This window comes from Musca vetustissima, unplaced genomic scaffold (genome assembly GCF_032173495.1).
Source record: "Musca vetustissima isolate MV318-11 ecotype Yass unplaced genomic scaffold, APGP_CSIRO_Mvet_v1 utg1266, whole genome shotgun sequence".
NCBI lineage: Eukaryota > Metazoa > Arthropoda > Insecta > Diptera > Muscidae > Musca > Musca vetustissima.
Genome location: NW_026882875.1, coordinates 269,166 through 287,224, shown reverse-complemented (window position 1 = coordinate 287,224; position 18,059 = coordinate 269,166). Strand labels below are relative to the sequence as shown.

General features: G+C 33.9%; 1 protein-coding gene across 1 annotated transcript in view; it reads right to left on the bottom strand.

The window, feature by feature from the left end:
• Positions 1 to 1,183: 1,183 nt before the first annotated feature.
• The window catches only part of LOC133329554 (serine-rich adhesin for platelets-like), a gene marked incomplete at its 5' end in the record, with an annotated part of 31,392 nt that continues 14,516 nt past the window's right edge, over positions 1,184 to 18,059 (bottom strand). The window contains one exon of the mRNA XM_061538030.1: positions 1,184 to 1,285. Within this exon, the coding sequence (XP_061394014.1) occupies positions 1,184 to 1,285 (102 nt within the window). The remainder of the gene's footprint in view (positions 1,286 to 18,059) is intronic.

Here is an 18,059-nt window from a genome sequence, read left to right as displayed (position 1 = left end):
CAAAAGAAAAAATAAGCTTGTTAAAAAAATATATTGGGTCCTTTTCACTGAGAGGTTGCAATTGCTTTTGTTTAACAATCATTATTTTGTTATACATATATTGCATTATTTTATGTTAAGATGTTAATTTTCACATATAAAACAGAATAAGATTTAATTCATTGATTAACACGCACATAAGGCATTTTTATTATAAAAAACCAAATGGATACTTCTGGCTTTTGAATATCCATATTTTGGGTATACAAAATATTTGGTCCGGCCAAACTTAAGGCCCTTTTTGCTTTTTTCGCTTAATTATGGGTTTTGAAGACCTACCCTGCATAAACGATCAGCTTAGATCCATAGTTTTTTTTTAGTGAAAATGCATTGCCTAATTTAATTTGGTTTTCAAAATCTCATTTTTTTCCGAATTGATCTGCCTTTAAAAGCTTAGATTTCCATGTAGTGGATGGTATAAATTGTTCGTTCTGGCGAAATATATCCTGCCGCTTTTGTACATGTTAGGTGTTTGAAAGGTCCTGGAGGTTGTTTCACCGATCTGGTGCATTTGTTTTACCTTCATTTTAACTATACTATGTGTGATTTCTGTATGTCAAAATAACAGATCCAACTCCTCGATCTAACGTTATATCAGAAACTTTATATTCCCCAGATTCTTACACATACTTCCAAAAAATTTCTCACAGTTAAAAAACTTTAGAAAAATTCCTGTTTTTATTATGGCAGGATTTTAAATACAGTCGAATTTGTTTATAACGACGGTGAAGGGACCGGCGAAATTGGTTGCTATAAACGATATCAAAATAAAGGCAGAACGTTTCACGACACATATCGTCATAACCGATATGTCGTTGTAAACGATTTCGCCTGAAGTGTATTTTGTAGAGTATGTAAATTTACACACATCCCACTTCCATAATCGAACTATTTTTCTCAGATATTCCTATTCCTATATTTCTGAAATTTCTGCATACAAAAAATATCATATCTCACAAAAATATTCACTGGAAGTACGAACTATTTGCGAAGTACGAACTATTAATTGTTCAAAAAAAAAAAAACAAAAACAATTCATTGCCATCTCAACTGGCAAAAATTCCCTGGAATTTAACAATAAATTGGAAAAAAAGAAGCGTTTCTCCACTTAAGCAATTGGTGTTGTTGTTTTGTTGCCAATTATCTAGCCAATGCCTCGTGTTGTACTATTTTGTCCACAAAAAGAAGTTAGCAGCAGCCATGATGACAACAACAACACAAGTATCTTCAACTCAACAGCCTGCCGCTGAAAAAGAGCGACAAGTTAAACACACAAACCAGAAGATGAAAAAAAAAAGAAAAAAATTAAATAAAGTCATTAAACTATTAAATTTTATTATTTCGCACTCTTCCACTTTGCCACTGTCGTCACACCATAACACAGTAAGAACAACAACAATAATATCTTTTTAAACGTTACAACAACAACACAGTAAAATAGTAGTTAGAAATTAATAATTTCTTTGTTGTTGCTGCTGCTGCTGTTAACAATTTACAAATTTTGGATTATTTATAAACACAAATTTAATAATTGTTGTTGTTTTCTTTATTTCACGGCTTTTGTTGTCGTTGTTGTAATTTTTCTTATTCATTCCATAAGTTTCCGGCTTAACTACTTTTGTTTGGTTTCTTTCGTTACGTTTTTTTTTTTTTTTTTGCTGTTGCTGCCGCTACTGTTGTTTTTGGTTTTCCTACCACTTTTTTCTCACTCTCGAAAACCAGCCAAATAACAACACGAAAAACACAACAAGAAAGACACAAAAAACAGAAAACGAAAAAATATAGACACAAAAAATATCCGTTAAAATAAAATTCGCATTCGTTTCAAAAAAAAAAAAAAAACAGCTGCCAGTCAATCGCCGCCGAAGTGTTTAATGGTTAAATACAAAACAAAAACGCACACACACGAAACCGGCACAAACGGAAAAAGACACGTCTTAACCGCACGAAAGTCTCTCATCAACTAAACTAACAACAACTGAGTCGCCGTCGTCGGCTGTGTGAAGTTTAGTTGTGGATGTCATTTGGGGCTTGGGGCCAACAACAAAACGCAACGAAACCAAACAAAACAAACCAAAGAAATCTCACGGAAACGTACTCAAGTGCTCGTCGGACTCTGTGTCACTGGCTGAGACGGCCACAACCAACATACGAATTCTCACAATGTTTGTCGTCGTTCAGTTATCATTCATTCAATCGTTCGTTCTCTCAGAGTTACTCTCTTTCCGTGGTGGAGACACCATCATTGCATGTCTTAAGACCCCCAAAATAAAAAAATAAAAACAAACTATCGTGGTTTTCAGTTAAATGGTTATGTATGAATGTGTGCGGCAGTTTTTGTTTACCTGTTGGTAAGAAAGATAGTCAATTGCAGGGTTGGGAATGTTATATGTGATTCAGTTGATAATTATTGGACTGATTGAGTGTGTCCAATAAGAATGATTTCATACTCTAACTCTAGAGGTGATATTCTTCGTTTTTATACGCTATATGATTAGAACGGAAAGAATTTTTTAAGGTGGTTTGTTTTCTCTAAAACAGAAATGAACAGTTAGTCATAGTCGAAAGTATCCACTTGGTTTTTTTATAATAAAAGTGACATAAATGCATGTTAATCAATGAATTAAATTTTATTCTTTTTAACTTGTGAACCTGAACATTTCCACTTAAAATTAATTCAATAAAATAAACAGTATTTATGTGAATGCAATATAAAAAATAATGTTTGTTAAAAAATGCAATTACAACCTCACAGCGAAAAGTATCCAAGATAAAAGTTTTTTGACGATTTTTTGAATACTCAGTATGATATACCTTGTTATCTTTTACAACTTTCAACCTTGCCATCATAGATTTTACCAAGTTTTCCGTGTAAGATGTCTGAATTTTCCCCATTCAACATTTGGTATCCTAGAAATGTTATGGCTTCTAATATTTCTCCCAAAATACTCCATAAGTCCTCTATAGGATTCAAATCCGACTGAGGAGGTGTTTGAATCAATTTTGGACAATTATAAAGCATCCATTCTCGAACGATCTGGGATTTGCGTTTGGGGTCATTATCTTGATAAAAATATTATCCATAATTTCTTCAATAAAAACGAGATTTCCTACTCCGGCAGTGCTCATACAACTCCATACCATTACAAAACCTTTATAATTGTTCTTATGGTAAAAATATTGGTATAGACTTCATTCAATTATCTCGGAATTATAAATTTTTTCCTCCTAATATTAGGTTGGGGAACAAGAAATCCATTATTTTTATATGAAAAATAGGACTTTATTTAAAATGCACCGTTTGCTGCATAATTTGTGGCCATTTTAAAGGTAACTTTATAATGCCTCTCTCATAGAAGTCCTGCTCTATATTTGCCAAAAACTGTAGTAGTCGATTTTCACAATCTTCCCTAGATACCAATTCGTATACCCTCCACCATAGTCTGGAGGGTATATTAGTTTTGTTTTCCCGTTTGTAACGCATCGAAATAATCATTTCCGACCCTATAAAGTATATATATTCTTGCATGTAGGTCTGTTTGTTGTAATCAATCTAACGTCTAAACGAATTGATATAGAACGCCAAAATTTTGCATAGAGTCTTTTGTCTGCAGGCAGGTCAAGTTCGATGATGGGCTATATCGCATAGCTTCCATATAAGGGTACACCCCAATTTTCGGTATTTTGGGCTTCTTGAGAGCGTTTTACAACCGAGTTCGCTCAAATTTGGTACAATAGATTATTTTTGGATACCAAATGTCTCCACATTAAATTATAAATATAGTTCCAATATAACGGTACCTCCCAATTTTCAGTTTTTGGAGGTTTTTATCCAAAAATTTCGCCCGAATTAGGTTTAATTTAGAACTTTGAGTTCTTATTTGGTAGCAAATCTCTCCACTTAAAATTATAAATATAGGTCAATTTTTTCGGGTAGCCCCCATATAAGGGTACCCCCCATTTTCAGTGTTTTGGTGTTCTTGAGCGTGTTTTTCAACCGAATTCGCTGAAATTTGTTACTATGAGTTCTTATTAGGTAACAAATCTCTCCACTAAAAATTATAAATATAGGCCAATTTCTTCTGTTAGTCCCCATATAAGAGTACCCCAAATTTTCGATATTTTGAGGTTCTTCAGCGCGTTTTTTAACCGATTTTGCTGAAATTTGGCATTTTGTAGTCGTATATGGTAGCAAATCTCCCAGCCAAAAATGATTAATATTCTCCCCCTTTTAGGGGTAGTCCCCATATAAACCCTTTTTACTTTATATTAAAATAGTTATCCGATTTGTTCCGTGTATTGGGGTTGTGTCCCCATTCTATTCTGCCATAATATGGGGGGTAGTCGTTACAGGGAGTAGTCAGTTTTTACCCTACCAAGACGATTAAGCCATCTGTTGTAATCATCACCCTCAAACCTGACAATAATCTCCTCCATATAATGATACCTCCTGAAGAAAAGAATTAAAAATATAAAAAATTAATGAAAATTGGGTTTAAAATATCATTTACCGGTCATTAATTAGGCTTAACCCTCATATAATGATGTCCCCGAATATTCGCTACTTCCTACACTATGTAATCAATATTTAGGCATAGCCTATATAACTTTGTAATCTAAATTACGTTATCAGTATCGGTCCACGTTTTGGATCTTTCAGATTTTAGGAAAAATCGCCATTAAAAATTGCTCAAATTTGTATTTGTTGTACATTATGGTTTACATAATCTGTTTGTATAGGTCCATGTTTTAGTATGTTCCCTATATATTAATTTCAAATACCTGTCAATATACCTATGGTGGAGGGTATCCAAAGTCGGCCCGGCCGAACTTAGCGCTTTTTCACTATTTTACCAGTGGGTATATATTGTCAATTCCATTGTATATATGTTAAATAAATCCCGATAAAAATTATAATCTACATGCCGTTTAAAACAGTTTTATGGTCGATTTTTAGCTCCTGGGAGATGTTATGGCTGCTAACACGCCGGTCAACTTCGATCATTTCTCCGATTTTATCGATATTTTCGACGACCGGCCTAAAAAATTTATTTTTTCCCAACCTAATAGTTTTTATTGATCGTTACACCCCTTGGCAGTAACACATGAACTTTCCCTTCAATATTCAATACGTATTTTCCATCTCTGCATAGTTGTCACCCATATGTGCTTTCCAGCCCAGTCGTTGTTTGCTGTTATAGGTTTAGGTTATTGTTGTTATTATTACTTCCATTCTACCATGCCATTCGTAATATTTGTCTTTGGGGAGAATATTTCTTTACCAAATGATTCAAGTTGTTTGCTCACACAAGGCAAAAAAAACTAAAAATGTAGAAGGTGAGATACGTGAGGCTAATGCACAATGGGTCATTTTGACATATGACCGTGTAGATTGGTGAGAGAGAATCAGGAGGCATATCAATTTCTTAACTTCAATGCCAAGATACGATTGCACACTACACCATATTGTGGTGCAGGATATCATGTGTTTGAAACATACAATAGAAAACGCTGTATGCCTTGGCTCAGATAATTCATTTGAACCAGGGCGAACTCTATGGATGTTGGTAAAAATCAGTTTTTATATAGCACCCGTAATTCACGTTCGTTCGTCAGCCATTTAAAAATCGGCAAACATTTCAAATCTCTTAATGCCTTTTAAATATTTTTATAGCCGATTAGCCCATTGTGCAAAGTAAACTTTTCAAGAAACTCCATAAAGATACCGTCAATAACAACAACAAAATCCCAAAACAGTGACTATGACAAATAAAAAATGGAAAAAGGGAATAGAACAAAAATCATTAAACGAAAACAAACGAAACCTTTGTACAGGGGCCCACTGCGCTCAGGGGACACAAGCTACAGAACCAACGAACCTCCAAACAAAGCAAAAATGTGTTCTCCCTTTTTGCAAAAAATACCCCATCACCTAACCCAAACCAGACCGGTCTATAATTTACACTTAACAAAGAAGTAAACGACAAAGAAAACAATAACAGCAGCAACAACAACACACAACACAATAAAATCGATACCTAGGAAACAACAAAAATCAAAATCGAAACCAACCACAACAAATCAATACAAAACAAAATGCAACAACAACAAAATAAAAAGGTAAACATCTGTTGTGGGAGCCACTCACTATCTCACCAACGCTGTGGATGTTAAGAGAAAATTGACTTTGGCGAGAGATCCAATGTAAAGAACAAGAAGTTCCACATTGATGTTTTTGTTTTCGTTTTCTTTTTTGGAGATTGTTGTACAACAACTTGTTGTTGCTTATCATTGTTATTGTATTACATTCGCACGTACATTCATCCGTACGCGTTTTCGTCGTTTTACGCTAATACCGCTGGCACGCCACATTTAGCCGCTGTAATTGCACCAACCAAAGATTATTGCCACTTGGCTATTCTAAAAATAATAATAAAAGCAGCGAGCGTAATCAAGTTGATGTTGCTGATGATGCGTCGTCGCTTATTCCTGTAGCCGTGCGATATGTAGCGTGTGCCACAGGTAGAGTCAGTCAATTCATTCGGTGATAGAGGGTTACCAGATCTCAGGGAACTGGCATAAGAAAAATTTGTATGGAAATAATAAAGTCGACTGGGTCTGTTGTGGGACAATACAAAACTGTGGACTTACAATTGCTAAAAGATCAGAAGCCATTTAGGAATGAAAGAACTTTGAGAATACAAGGGATGTTACTCAGATTCTTTCTGTAGCCTACACTAATATATACCGGTTTAAACCAACAAATGTTCTTCTCTAATGATTTTAGTTGTATGGGAACCATCGGACAGTAGTATTAGTGGACCTTTGATTTGACATAAAATATTTGCTCTATATCGATATATGAACCGATTTCAATCAATTCATGCTTAGTCCGAAGGTGTCAGATAAGGCTGGGTTTTGGAAATCCGTACTAGAACGGCACACAAAGTGCTAAAAGTACTAAATGATGTCATTTGTATTTGGCGAACCGGCGGACCTAGAACTCTTAAATTTTGAATGAAGATCACATGATATACAAAAGAGTTTTTTTTTTTTTTTTGGAAATTCGAACTATAACTCTCCGAAAGTACTAAAATGCACTAGATATCGTACAATTTCGTAGCATTAGAGCGGATAGAACTTAAAACTTGAAAATTGGAATGCGAATCAATGTTGAGAAGTGGGGTCAATATAAGGAGGTGGTTTTTGTAATGTGTATTCATGTATACGGAAAGTGCTATATGGTACTATATTTGGTACAATTTTAATTTGGAGGTACAGATGGAGCTGAAATTCTGAAATTAACATTATCGCCGGAGAGTAAAATTGGAATATGTATCTAATTTTGGAAATATTCAGATTTTGTTAGTTCCGGAACGAATTAGTTCATTGGAACTATTCCGAGAAAGGAACGATCGGAACTAGTTCCAGCTCATTAATTAATATAGTTCCTTTCTCTGATCTCGTTCCTTTTTGATCTCGTACTTTTTTCTTTTCCTTTTTTCTCGTTCTTTTTTCTGATCTCGTTTCTTTATTCCCAGATTAAAAGGAACTATGCAGGAGCCGTAACTATATGGAGAAAATGAACTATTTGAAGTAAAGGAACTATAAAGAGCAAAGGAACTGTATGGGGCAAAGGAACTATTTGGAGCAATGGAACTGTATGGAGTAAAGAAACTATACGGAGCAAAGGAACTATAAAGAGCAAAGGAACTGTATGGAGTAAAGAAACTATATGGAGCAGAAGAATTACATTAAGGAACTAGTTCCTTTTTAAAAAAGGAACGAGAAAGATCGATCCGCTAAGTGAACTAGATTGCCCAACTCTAGAAATTTTTCACTTATGTATACAAAAAGTACTAAATCGTACTCTATTTGGTACAATTTGGATTTAGGTGAACACTGAAATTAGATTTAAGATTACTGCCTATCGTACACTAGATAGGGGTATGGATGTAGTTGTGGAAATTCATACTTATGGATAGTAAATAGTACTAAATTTGATACAATTTGAATTTTGTATTTGGTGAACCAAAAGAACCAATGGAGTTAGAATCATTATTGGGGTATATAGGAAGTTTTGGAAATACGTGAGGTATGTTCTAAACAAATATAATTCTGACAATTTTAGTACCATTATTTGGTACAATTATATTTGGGTGAAGCGATCGGGCTGTAAACCAGAAATTGGGAAATATGATTTTTAGTTTTGGACGGATTTCATCAATATATCAATTTCAAATATTTTGAAAAAAAAATCAATTAAACGCCCATATAAAGGTCTAACATAATTTCCAAGGTGGGGAGGTTGGTTGGTCAGTAATTCCCATTCCGAAGATATTTAAAAATTGTTGGAGACATTTTCAATAAAGCACTCATATAAAGGTCCAACATAATGTTCAGTATGTTAAATTACCTACGTCAATTTCAAAACTAAATGTCTGAGGTTTGGTATTTAATTTTTTTTCAGCGCATGAACAAATTACTAGCAGTTAGTTCCTGAAGCGGTTCGAATGTTTTGGTTAGCTCACAAATGGAACTAAGTCATTCAACTAGTTCCATAGTTCAATCGTTAATTGGTAAATTAGTACATTTCAATTAGTTTGGCCAATGAATGGGAGGACCCTAAATGAATGATCGGATCGAAGGTAACTAGGCTAACGAGCCTTGTACTGTTCATTCCATTTGCGAAATACTTGATTTGAACAATCTGCACAAAAATAATTAGGTTCTTGTTTCAGTTCCATAGCTCAATTGTGCATTGGTACACGTCTGTGAATTCGGTCAATGAACGGGAAGATCTATAGAATCAAAAGGTACTAAGTGAACGAGAGCAAAAAATGAACGACTGTAGCAGAATGAACTAGATGAATGAATGATTCTGACCTATTCCTGATTGTTCCTTTTGCATACCACTCCAAGGAATTAATTATTTTCGAATTCATTCCCAACTCAAACTATCAGACAATTTACAGCCTCAAAGTTCTTATATAAAGGTCCCGACTTTCTAAGCATAACTATGGCAACTCTACCATTTTTATATCACCGCTAAGGGTATTCGAATAATTAAACCCAAAACAAACATGACATACTGCTTTAGCGTTGATGTTTTTTTGTTATCCATATTTGCAAATGAAAGTATTAGAGACGAAGTTAAGAACGGCAAATAATCTAAATACTTGAAAAATATTCGAGTCTCTGATACACATTTTTATTAGTATTGGTAAAAAGTGAAATAATTTAAAAATAGATTCTACCAAGAAAGCAACCACGAATCCATAATATAAAGAAAAAACTTTCAAAGCCAACGTACAACACAACTTGCCTCTAATACAACACCAAAGATGTTGTGAATCTTGATTTGCAGCCATTCAGACCAAAACACTTTACCAAACAGAGTAAAACACTGATTGGTCAGGGAGGTAAGAAGAGATCTCTCCCCTTCATCATAATATTGCCCACAGCATGAAATTATTGATGAATGCATTAAGGAACCATTGGGCTGGCCATGCTGTTGCACTAATAAAATAATTGCATTGATTTAGTCAACAACAACTAGAACAACAACAGGAACAGCAGCATCAGAAAACTGCATTTGTTATGCAGCCTGGGCGAAAAGGAAAACACAAAACCGGAACGTGTTATTTAGCCCTAACGTCCTTGTCCGTATTTCTTTGACGATTGTTTTTTTTTTCTATGTTGGGTGAAACTTCGTTTGCTCTTTAAGGCAGGAGGGCTCCAAGGTAAACTGGATTTTAATAGAGTTGCTATCCCCATCATAGAATTGCCTTAATAGTTGTAGCTGGAAAATCATACTGCAACAACAAAAGCAGTGTTGCAGCAACAGCAAATAACTTCAAACACTTGTCATGGCTAATGAAAAATTGCCAGGAATGCAAGAAAATAAATTAAAGGCTATTTATGGTTTGCACTATTAAAATTACTTTATAATAAAGTTGTTGGTTTTATTTTTTGTTGTTGTCGTTTTCCATTTTGAGTTCTTTCAGCAAATGGGGTGTAGGGTGGCTAATAATTGTTGGAGAATGTGAATAAATAAATACAAAAAAATTTTCGTATGCGATTCTTCGGTTAGGAGGTATTATAAGGGCCCTTAGTAAATTTTTCCGACATTTTTTTATCATTAAAGAAATTTTGCAATGCAAGAAAAAGGTGATAATCGCTTGGTGCCAACTCCAGACTATATGGCGGATGCATTTAAACTTCCCAAACAAGCTTCCGAAGTTTCTGGAGAGACACTGTAGATATGTGTGGCCTAGCGGTGTCCTGATGGAACACGACACCTCTCCTGTTGGTCAATTCCGACCGTTTCTGGTCAATTGCTATTTTTAAACGGTGCAGTTGTTGACAATAGAGATCAGAATTTAGCGTATGGCCAACATATGACGGCCAATCATTTCTCCGGGTGTGCTATAACCCCCTTAGAATATTCTACAAAAAACTTAGACATAAAGTTTCCTTTTGCATGTTACGTCCTCATATGTAAATTTAGGGAATACAAATTAAAATTCCTATAAATTTTGAATAGCCTTCTATATTTACAAAATTACTTTTAAAATTGCTCAACCGTGGTTAGGCCTTTCATATGTCTAGTGGTCTCCGATCCAACTAACATAAATAGAATCCTTATCATATTTATAATCATCCTAGAAGACACCCTAGAGTCTCCTTCACTGAAAATAATATAATGCAAGTACAAATTCGTATAATCATAGGAAAGCCACTATTTTTTTTTTTTTTTTTTGCAAAAATGTTGCTCTACTTCACTAATGCACAAAATTGTACGATAGCTGTGATGGCTAAACACGTTTTCTCTTTTTTTTCTCTTTTGGTCAGTCATTTTTGATGATTTTCTCTCACTTACGCTCACACACTTACCAGGGATGGAAAATGAAAAATGTGTAAATGTACCAAAAGAGTACTTTTTTTAATAAAATAGTACTTTCTTCAAGAAAATAAAAAAAAAAACATTTTATTCAGTTTCATAAAGATCGATTTTCAGGATATCATCACATAGATTATCTTTTTGATGGTGATAATATGATAATTCTTGCTTCTTTCGATTGCATTTGAATATGTATTCTATTGACTAATTTTAATTTCACTCCCACTTTCTCGAAAGCCAATATACCCCAAACTAACATGAATTTCAGTTCCAAAGTGCTCTTGAAAATAATTGAAGTAATCACGACGACTAAGAATGTAATCAGGAGATAGCACAGAGTATGCCAAATTGAGTATCTGACAAACATATCCAGTTAAAAAGATTGGAACTGACAAATTAATTTAATGTTTGTAATTTCAATCATAACTGAACAGTTATCAGCGCAAACCTATTTTTAAAGATGAATATTGCAATCACATCAATATCTTTATCTGCAATACTTTTGCCGGTCAAAACCATAAAAAATTCTAATCCAAAAAATATATATCATGGTGTAATGAAGGATTGGAATGGTACTGAAATGGTCACGGGGGTACTACGGTACTTTTTTGGGTAAAAAAGTACTGAAAAAGTACTATTGTACTGAATTTTCCATCCCTGACACTTACTCTCAATTTAGTTATGTTCAACACAGCTCCACTTTAGCACTATTTGCGCTCATTTTTTCTCTCTCTCTCTCTCTACCTTTCTCTTTTCTTTTAATTTTTTTTACAAAAACAAAGGCGGTTGTTTATCTTGCCAACAACGGTCGTCCCTTCACTCATTCGATTTGCATTCCATTGTTTCTTTATTTCAGACACTCTTACCGACCTCTGCGTCGGTGTTACAAAATTCGCATATGTGTTTTCCAAATTATTTCGATATAAATTCTAATTAAAATATATTAAACATTCGAATGTTTAACATTGAATAAAATTGTTTAAATGATGCAGAACATTAACATGTAAGTAAATTAGAATAACGGAATAACTAGACATAACAAAGGAGAAGAACAAAACATAAAATTAAAATAGAAAAATTAAAACGACAAAGAATTTCGTTGCGATAGAAACCACATAACACACTCCAAAGTTGTTTTTTGATCTCTATCTGACAATAAACCAGCATTTAAAGTTTTATGAATTGCATTCATAAAATGCAGAAATTCTGACATTGGCAACAATTTCTGAACACTATTCATGTAATATACGAATTATGTTTTCTGTGTATAGATATAAGTCCGATGTAGAATTTTCGATATTTGAATAATCTCATTTTTTTTAAATAAAGTTCATCCAATTTTTATGGATCTTTTTATATAGAATACCCCTTCAATATTTTCCAATTACAAAATTTTGTTATTGTATGGTCATAACAAAGAATATGTTAAACGATCACCGTTGACGAGATGTGACTAAAATTAAACACTCTGACAAAATCACCATCTCTTTTTTTTTTGGTAATTGGAAATGATTGACAAGGGGGTGTGTCGTAATGAGCAACAAAAACAACAGAGGCAGCAGCAGGGCAATACCAGATCACATATTACAATGTGTTTATGACGCTTTGTTCTATAGATTTCGGTTGTTTTTGTCTTTTGAAATAAAAATGTGACACCGTCCGGTGACATTCAAAGGTCACTGAAGTTTTGCAATCTTTTGTGTGGTTGTCATGTTTTTTTCAACGCTTCGCAGTTTTACACAGAGATTGCTGTTGAATGATGTAAGTAAGTATAGCTAGGGGTAATCAATCTTTATTTCGCGATCTGGTTTAAGAAATGCAATGCAAAATATAAGGAAGTTATGGTGCGGTGAAAACAAAAGAAATGCTCAACAATTGTCGAAATGAAATGCTGATCACAGTAAGAATGCAATTTAAACTAAATTTAAAAGAATGATGAGGTTTTTATAAATTAACAAAAATTAGCCAATGCAACAGAAATAAAATTATTTTTATTTAATGTATACATCAAAATGTGGAACTATATCACTTTTTATTTAACAAATTAAATTTAAATAATCAAAGTCATTACACAGTACTGTGAAACGGTTCACGAACAGATACCTCATGTACAGATGATTCATAAATGGGACGGGTTACCGGATGGTTAGTGTGATGTAGTGTCTCGGTGTTTTTTTTCGAATGCAAATGATTTGTCAAATTTAGAAGAGTTTGTAAATTTATAGAAGTAACGGTGACAGACATACAGACAGCAAACGAGTCAACCAGCAGACAAATAATTGTTTTCATAATGACAGTCATCATCATCATCAACAGCCACAAAAATAACATGAGCGCTAAAATCGGATGCAAATGTCACAAATTAAAATATTTAATGAGAAACATCACCATCATTGTCAGAGGTGGGTGTCAGCAGCATTATTGGGGTCTTAAGTTTTTGTTGTACGCTTCTTTGTTTTTTAAGTTAACTAAACGCTGGGTCGTTCAAATTCAAGTAGAATATAATTTATCAAATTTATTTCTAATGTGATGACTTAATTTATTTATTTTCAATGTTTAAGACAATTATGGTCTGTTCCAGTACTTTTTAATAGTAAATCTAGTAAAAGGGAAACATTTCAAAATTACTCTCAGAGTTCAAAATAATTTGAAAAGTTCGGGAACGCAAATCTAGTAAATGTGCCAAAATTAGATGGCAATACTTCAAAATCAACATAACAGCCAATCAGAAGTAGGCATTCCTGTTTACCATTTTTACTCGACCAAATTTCTCGAGTAAAAAGTTTATAAAGAGAATGCCATTTTGTTTTGTGCTCTGTTAAATTTGAGTCAATGTTTTACCAGTTTTGTGGGTTGAGGAACGGTTTTCGAGTAAAATGTTGCAAAACATATAAGATGAGTAGAATCCTTTAGGTTCTGGAACGGAACTTTAAAAAAGAACATGAAAGAAAAACAAGTAAGGATAGAACAAAAGTAGGACCGGCTATATGATATCCTACAGCACTTTTCTGATTGAAGCCTACAGTAACATTCCAAATTTTAGCACGTTATTCTGAACATACATAGCTATAATATCAACTAAAATAAATGTATTCGGTCAAAATCTTAGTTATTATCCAACATTGTTTCTTGGTAAAAAAATATGCGATTTTCCAAAAAATTTTCCAAAAAATTAATTTTCCTAAATTTGCAATTTTGCTCATTTTCGAGCCATGTCAATTATCCTAGTTCATAGGCTCGCCACATACAGTGAGTCACAAACGGACTATCCGATTTTAACAAAACTTTGTTCAATCTATTATCTTTACCAAGCCGAGATCAAGTAGGAAGATAAGTCCCATTGTTCTACTCCTTCTGGTACCTTCCCCACAGAGGGTCAAAACTTGAAATACTTATAAATCTAATATCAGGCTAATGGAATGTCCGATTTGACCCAGACTTTGCACAACCTATTATCTTTACCAAATCTAGATCAAGTTTGAAGATGATACCCATTGGTCTACTCCTTCTAGTACCTCCCCCACAAAATGGTCAAAATTGTGATAGAAATTAATTTTATAATAACATGCAAACAGACTATGCGATTTTAACGAAACTTTGTACAAGCTATTATCTTTACCAAGCATAGATCAAGCTTGAAGATGGGACCCATTGGTCCACTCTTTCCGGTACCTCCCCACGGAGGGTCCTATTATCTTTACCAAACATAGAGTAAGTTTGAAGGTGGCACCCATTGGTCCACTGTTTCTGGTACCTCCACCAAGGAGGGTCAAAATGTTCAATATTTATAAATCAAATATTTGGCGAATGGAATGTTTAATTAAACATATACCTTGTATAAAACGACTAATAAAACCTGTGTATAATTCCGAAGACCTCCGTCGGCAACACCGACTGACACTTTTGTACTTGTTTTATATGTGAATATGAACATCCTAACTAAGAAATTACTTAAAATAGTCAATATTTATATAAATTAAATTAAAAAAAATCTGTTGCACAAAGTCAATTTTTGCCTCACAGTAAAAATTATCCACCGGGGTTATTTGCAACTCAGTCAATCTTCTCGTGGAAGTTAAATATTGTATCAGATTTTTTACATTTCAAGGGAGGCTTGGGAGTTCTGATATCCATCGTGAGAATGAGACCATGAGACCACACAACGATTGCCGAGAGAAAATTAGTTCCTCACCATGCTGAACTAGGAAAATCTGAACGGAAATAGCCGAAATACTCAATATTACTCGATATTGAGGCACAAAAATGATAATCGAGTTTTCAGCAAGCCGAAAACAAGCGGGGAAAAATATTTAAATGAAATCGCAGAGAAATATCTGGAAAAGAATATTGCCTAAGCATAAGCCCCAAAAAGCGGAAAATTTAATCAGGAACACAAAAAAGAATTTTGCATTTTGAAAATGTGTGTTCTTTTCGGATGAAAGAAATTTAACTTGTTTGGGTGGCATGGATTAAGTAAGGTATAGCGTAGGGTGAATGAAGTCGTGGACCTTAAGTGCACAACGTCGACAGTAAATGGTATGGGACTGTAAGAGATCTGCCGGAGAAAGATATCTCGTTTTTATGTTTTCTGCAGATGGCTGTACTGATAGATTTCTCGTAAAGTGTCGATCAAACAATTTCAGATTTATGCTCGATGGAAGGGTGACATTTCGCAGTAAAAAAAAATGATTTTGCTGTTTTTTGTTTGATGTATTCAGTTGTGAGTTACAAGGTGTTAAAAATGGAAGTGAACAAAGAGAAAATTCAGTATATTTTACAGTTTTTCTTTGACAAAGACGATCATGCAAGCCAAGCGGCTAAAATTGTGAATGGTGTTTATGGTTCCGATGCTGTAACAGCCAATTATATGCAATTTTCATTTCGTAGATTCCGTTCTGGAATTTTTGATCGTCGAAAATTTCGATAAAATCGGAGAAATGATCGAAGTTGACCGGCATGTCAGCAGTCGTAACATCGCCCTGGAGCTTAAAACTGTCCAACTGGAGATGTGTCGTGTTCCACCAGGATTACGCTAGGCCATACATATCTACCGTGACTCGCCAGAAACTTCGGGAGCTTGGTTGGAAAGTTTTAACGCATCCATTAAGCGATTATCATCTTTTACTTCCATTGTAAAATTTCTTTAATGATAAAAAGTTAGTATCTAGGCAGGATTGTGAAAATTGACAACTAGAGTTTTTTGTAAATAGAGAGCAGAACTCTCATTGAATGCACTATGAAGTTATCTTTAAAATGGCAACAAATCGGTGCATATTTGGCTCAAATTGGTGCATGTTAAATAAAGTCCTATAATTCCTACAACCTAATATTAATATTTAAACATTTGAAATGTAGTGCTGAAAAGTTGGGATTAGGGACAACATTTAAATTTTATGAAGATAATATCCCCAAACACAAATCCCAGATCATTGGAGAATGGATGATTTATAATTGTCCAAAAGTTATTTAAACACCTCCTCAGTCCCCGGATTTGAAACCTTTATAGAACTTATGGAGTATTTTTGAGAATAATATTAAAATCCATCTCAGACATATCAAGTCTGAAAAATGCTTTACAAGTAAAATGGAGAAAAATTCAGATACCTTACACGGAAAACATGGTAAAATCTATGTCGGCAAGGTTGAAAGCTATAAAAGATACATGGGATATCATACTATTAACTATCCAAAAAATCAAATCTTTGCAGTATTTCGTATATTAGTTCCCACCATTCACAGCTTCGTTACGATTAGCTGCATATTAGAAGGCAATTATGGCCCAATTATGCCACCGCACCAAACTGTGACTTTTCTGCATTGGCAACTTTGCACTGCTTCTGGCTGGTTCTGTATCCAAAAAATGTAAAACTTTGTAATGAAAATTTTGTAAAAATAAATATAGTAATTCCTCAAAATTTGGCCCTTTGTATACGTTTTATGTACGCCCCACGAGTCCTTGCCCATACTCACTAAATGCAAGTGGGATTTTTAATATTATTATCTCTGATAAATTTCCATGTGTTAATAAAAAATCATCTGCCCAAAACACGACATTGTCAATGGCAATAAACTCTTGTCAATGTTTTTGTTTTCGTCTTTTATTTATTTATTTGTTAATGGCTGATGTTATACGACAATTATTTGCAATTACTTCAAAAATAAAATTTAAAAACGCATTCACTTTTAATGGAGTCGACCGACCATGGCTGTGACAAACACATTCAAGTCCCCCCGCTACCATCATCCAACCAATACGGACTGTATTTAATCAAATCCAAATTGTGTTCAAAATAAATATTTAATTTATGCTCAAAAAACAACAAAATTTGTTTAAGGCCGCAAAATTACAAATATTTATAGAGGTATTTAAACGTGTGTGTGTATGAGTGTCTATTTAATTTGTTTGTGCTGTGCAAAGTGTCTCTCATTGGTGTTCTTTGCAAACGAAAAAAAATGCTTGATTTTTTTATAGGAAATGTTTTGTGTTTTCTTGTTACCTTTCTTCGAATTGAATTACGCCGGTGTGGTTATTCACAAATTTATTATCGCATATAGCAAACAACAACAAGAAAAGCCAACAACAACAACAACAAGGTCGGCAAGGTCATTACGTTGGCAACATGCAGTCTGGGAAACGGAACGGAAAACATAACTATGTTACTCATGCCTCCCCGACCAGCAACGGAACGAAACTAGAATTTTGATAACGGCATTATCTGTGGATGGTCGTATTGTTCATTCAGTTCTCTGACGTCATAATTATTTCATCGTCAAACAAATTAAATAGCAGCAGCAACAACATCAACAATAAATTATTAATTCAGTTTTAGTGGGAATGGTCTATAAATTTTTGTTGACAAATGTAAATATCGAGAGATAAGTGTCGGTCAACCTTTTTGAGAAGAAGTACGTAGCTATGACGGGGAACTGTTATTTATTCTTGTGCATTTGTCACAAAAAAAAAAAAAACTCAGGAAATAGTCAGTCATACCCTTCGGGAATAGAACTTACGAAACTGGTAGTCATTTTCTTAGAAAATGATTGTTGGTTTATGTGGTGAGAGTTTAATGTGATTATTTATTTTATATAAAAACAAATTAACACATGCTGTAAGGTA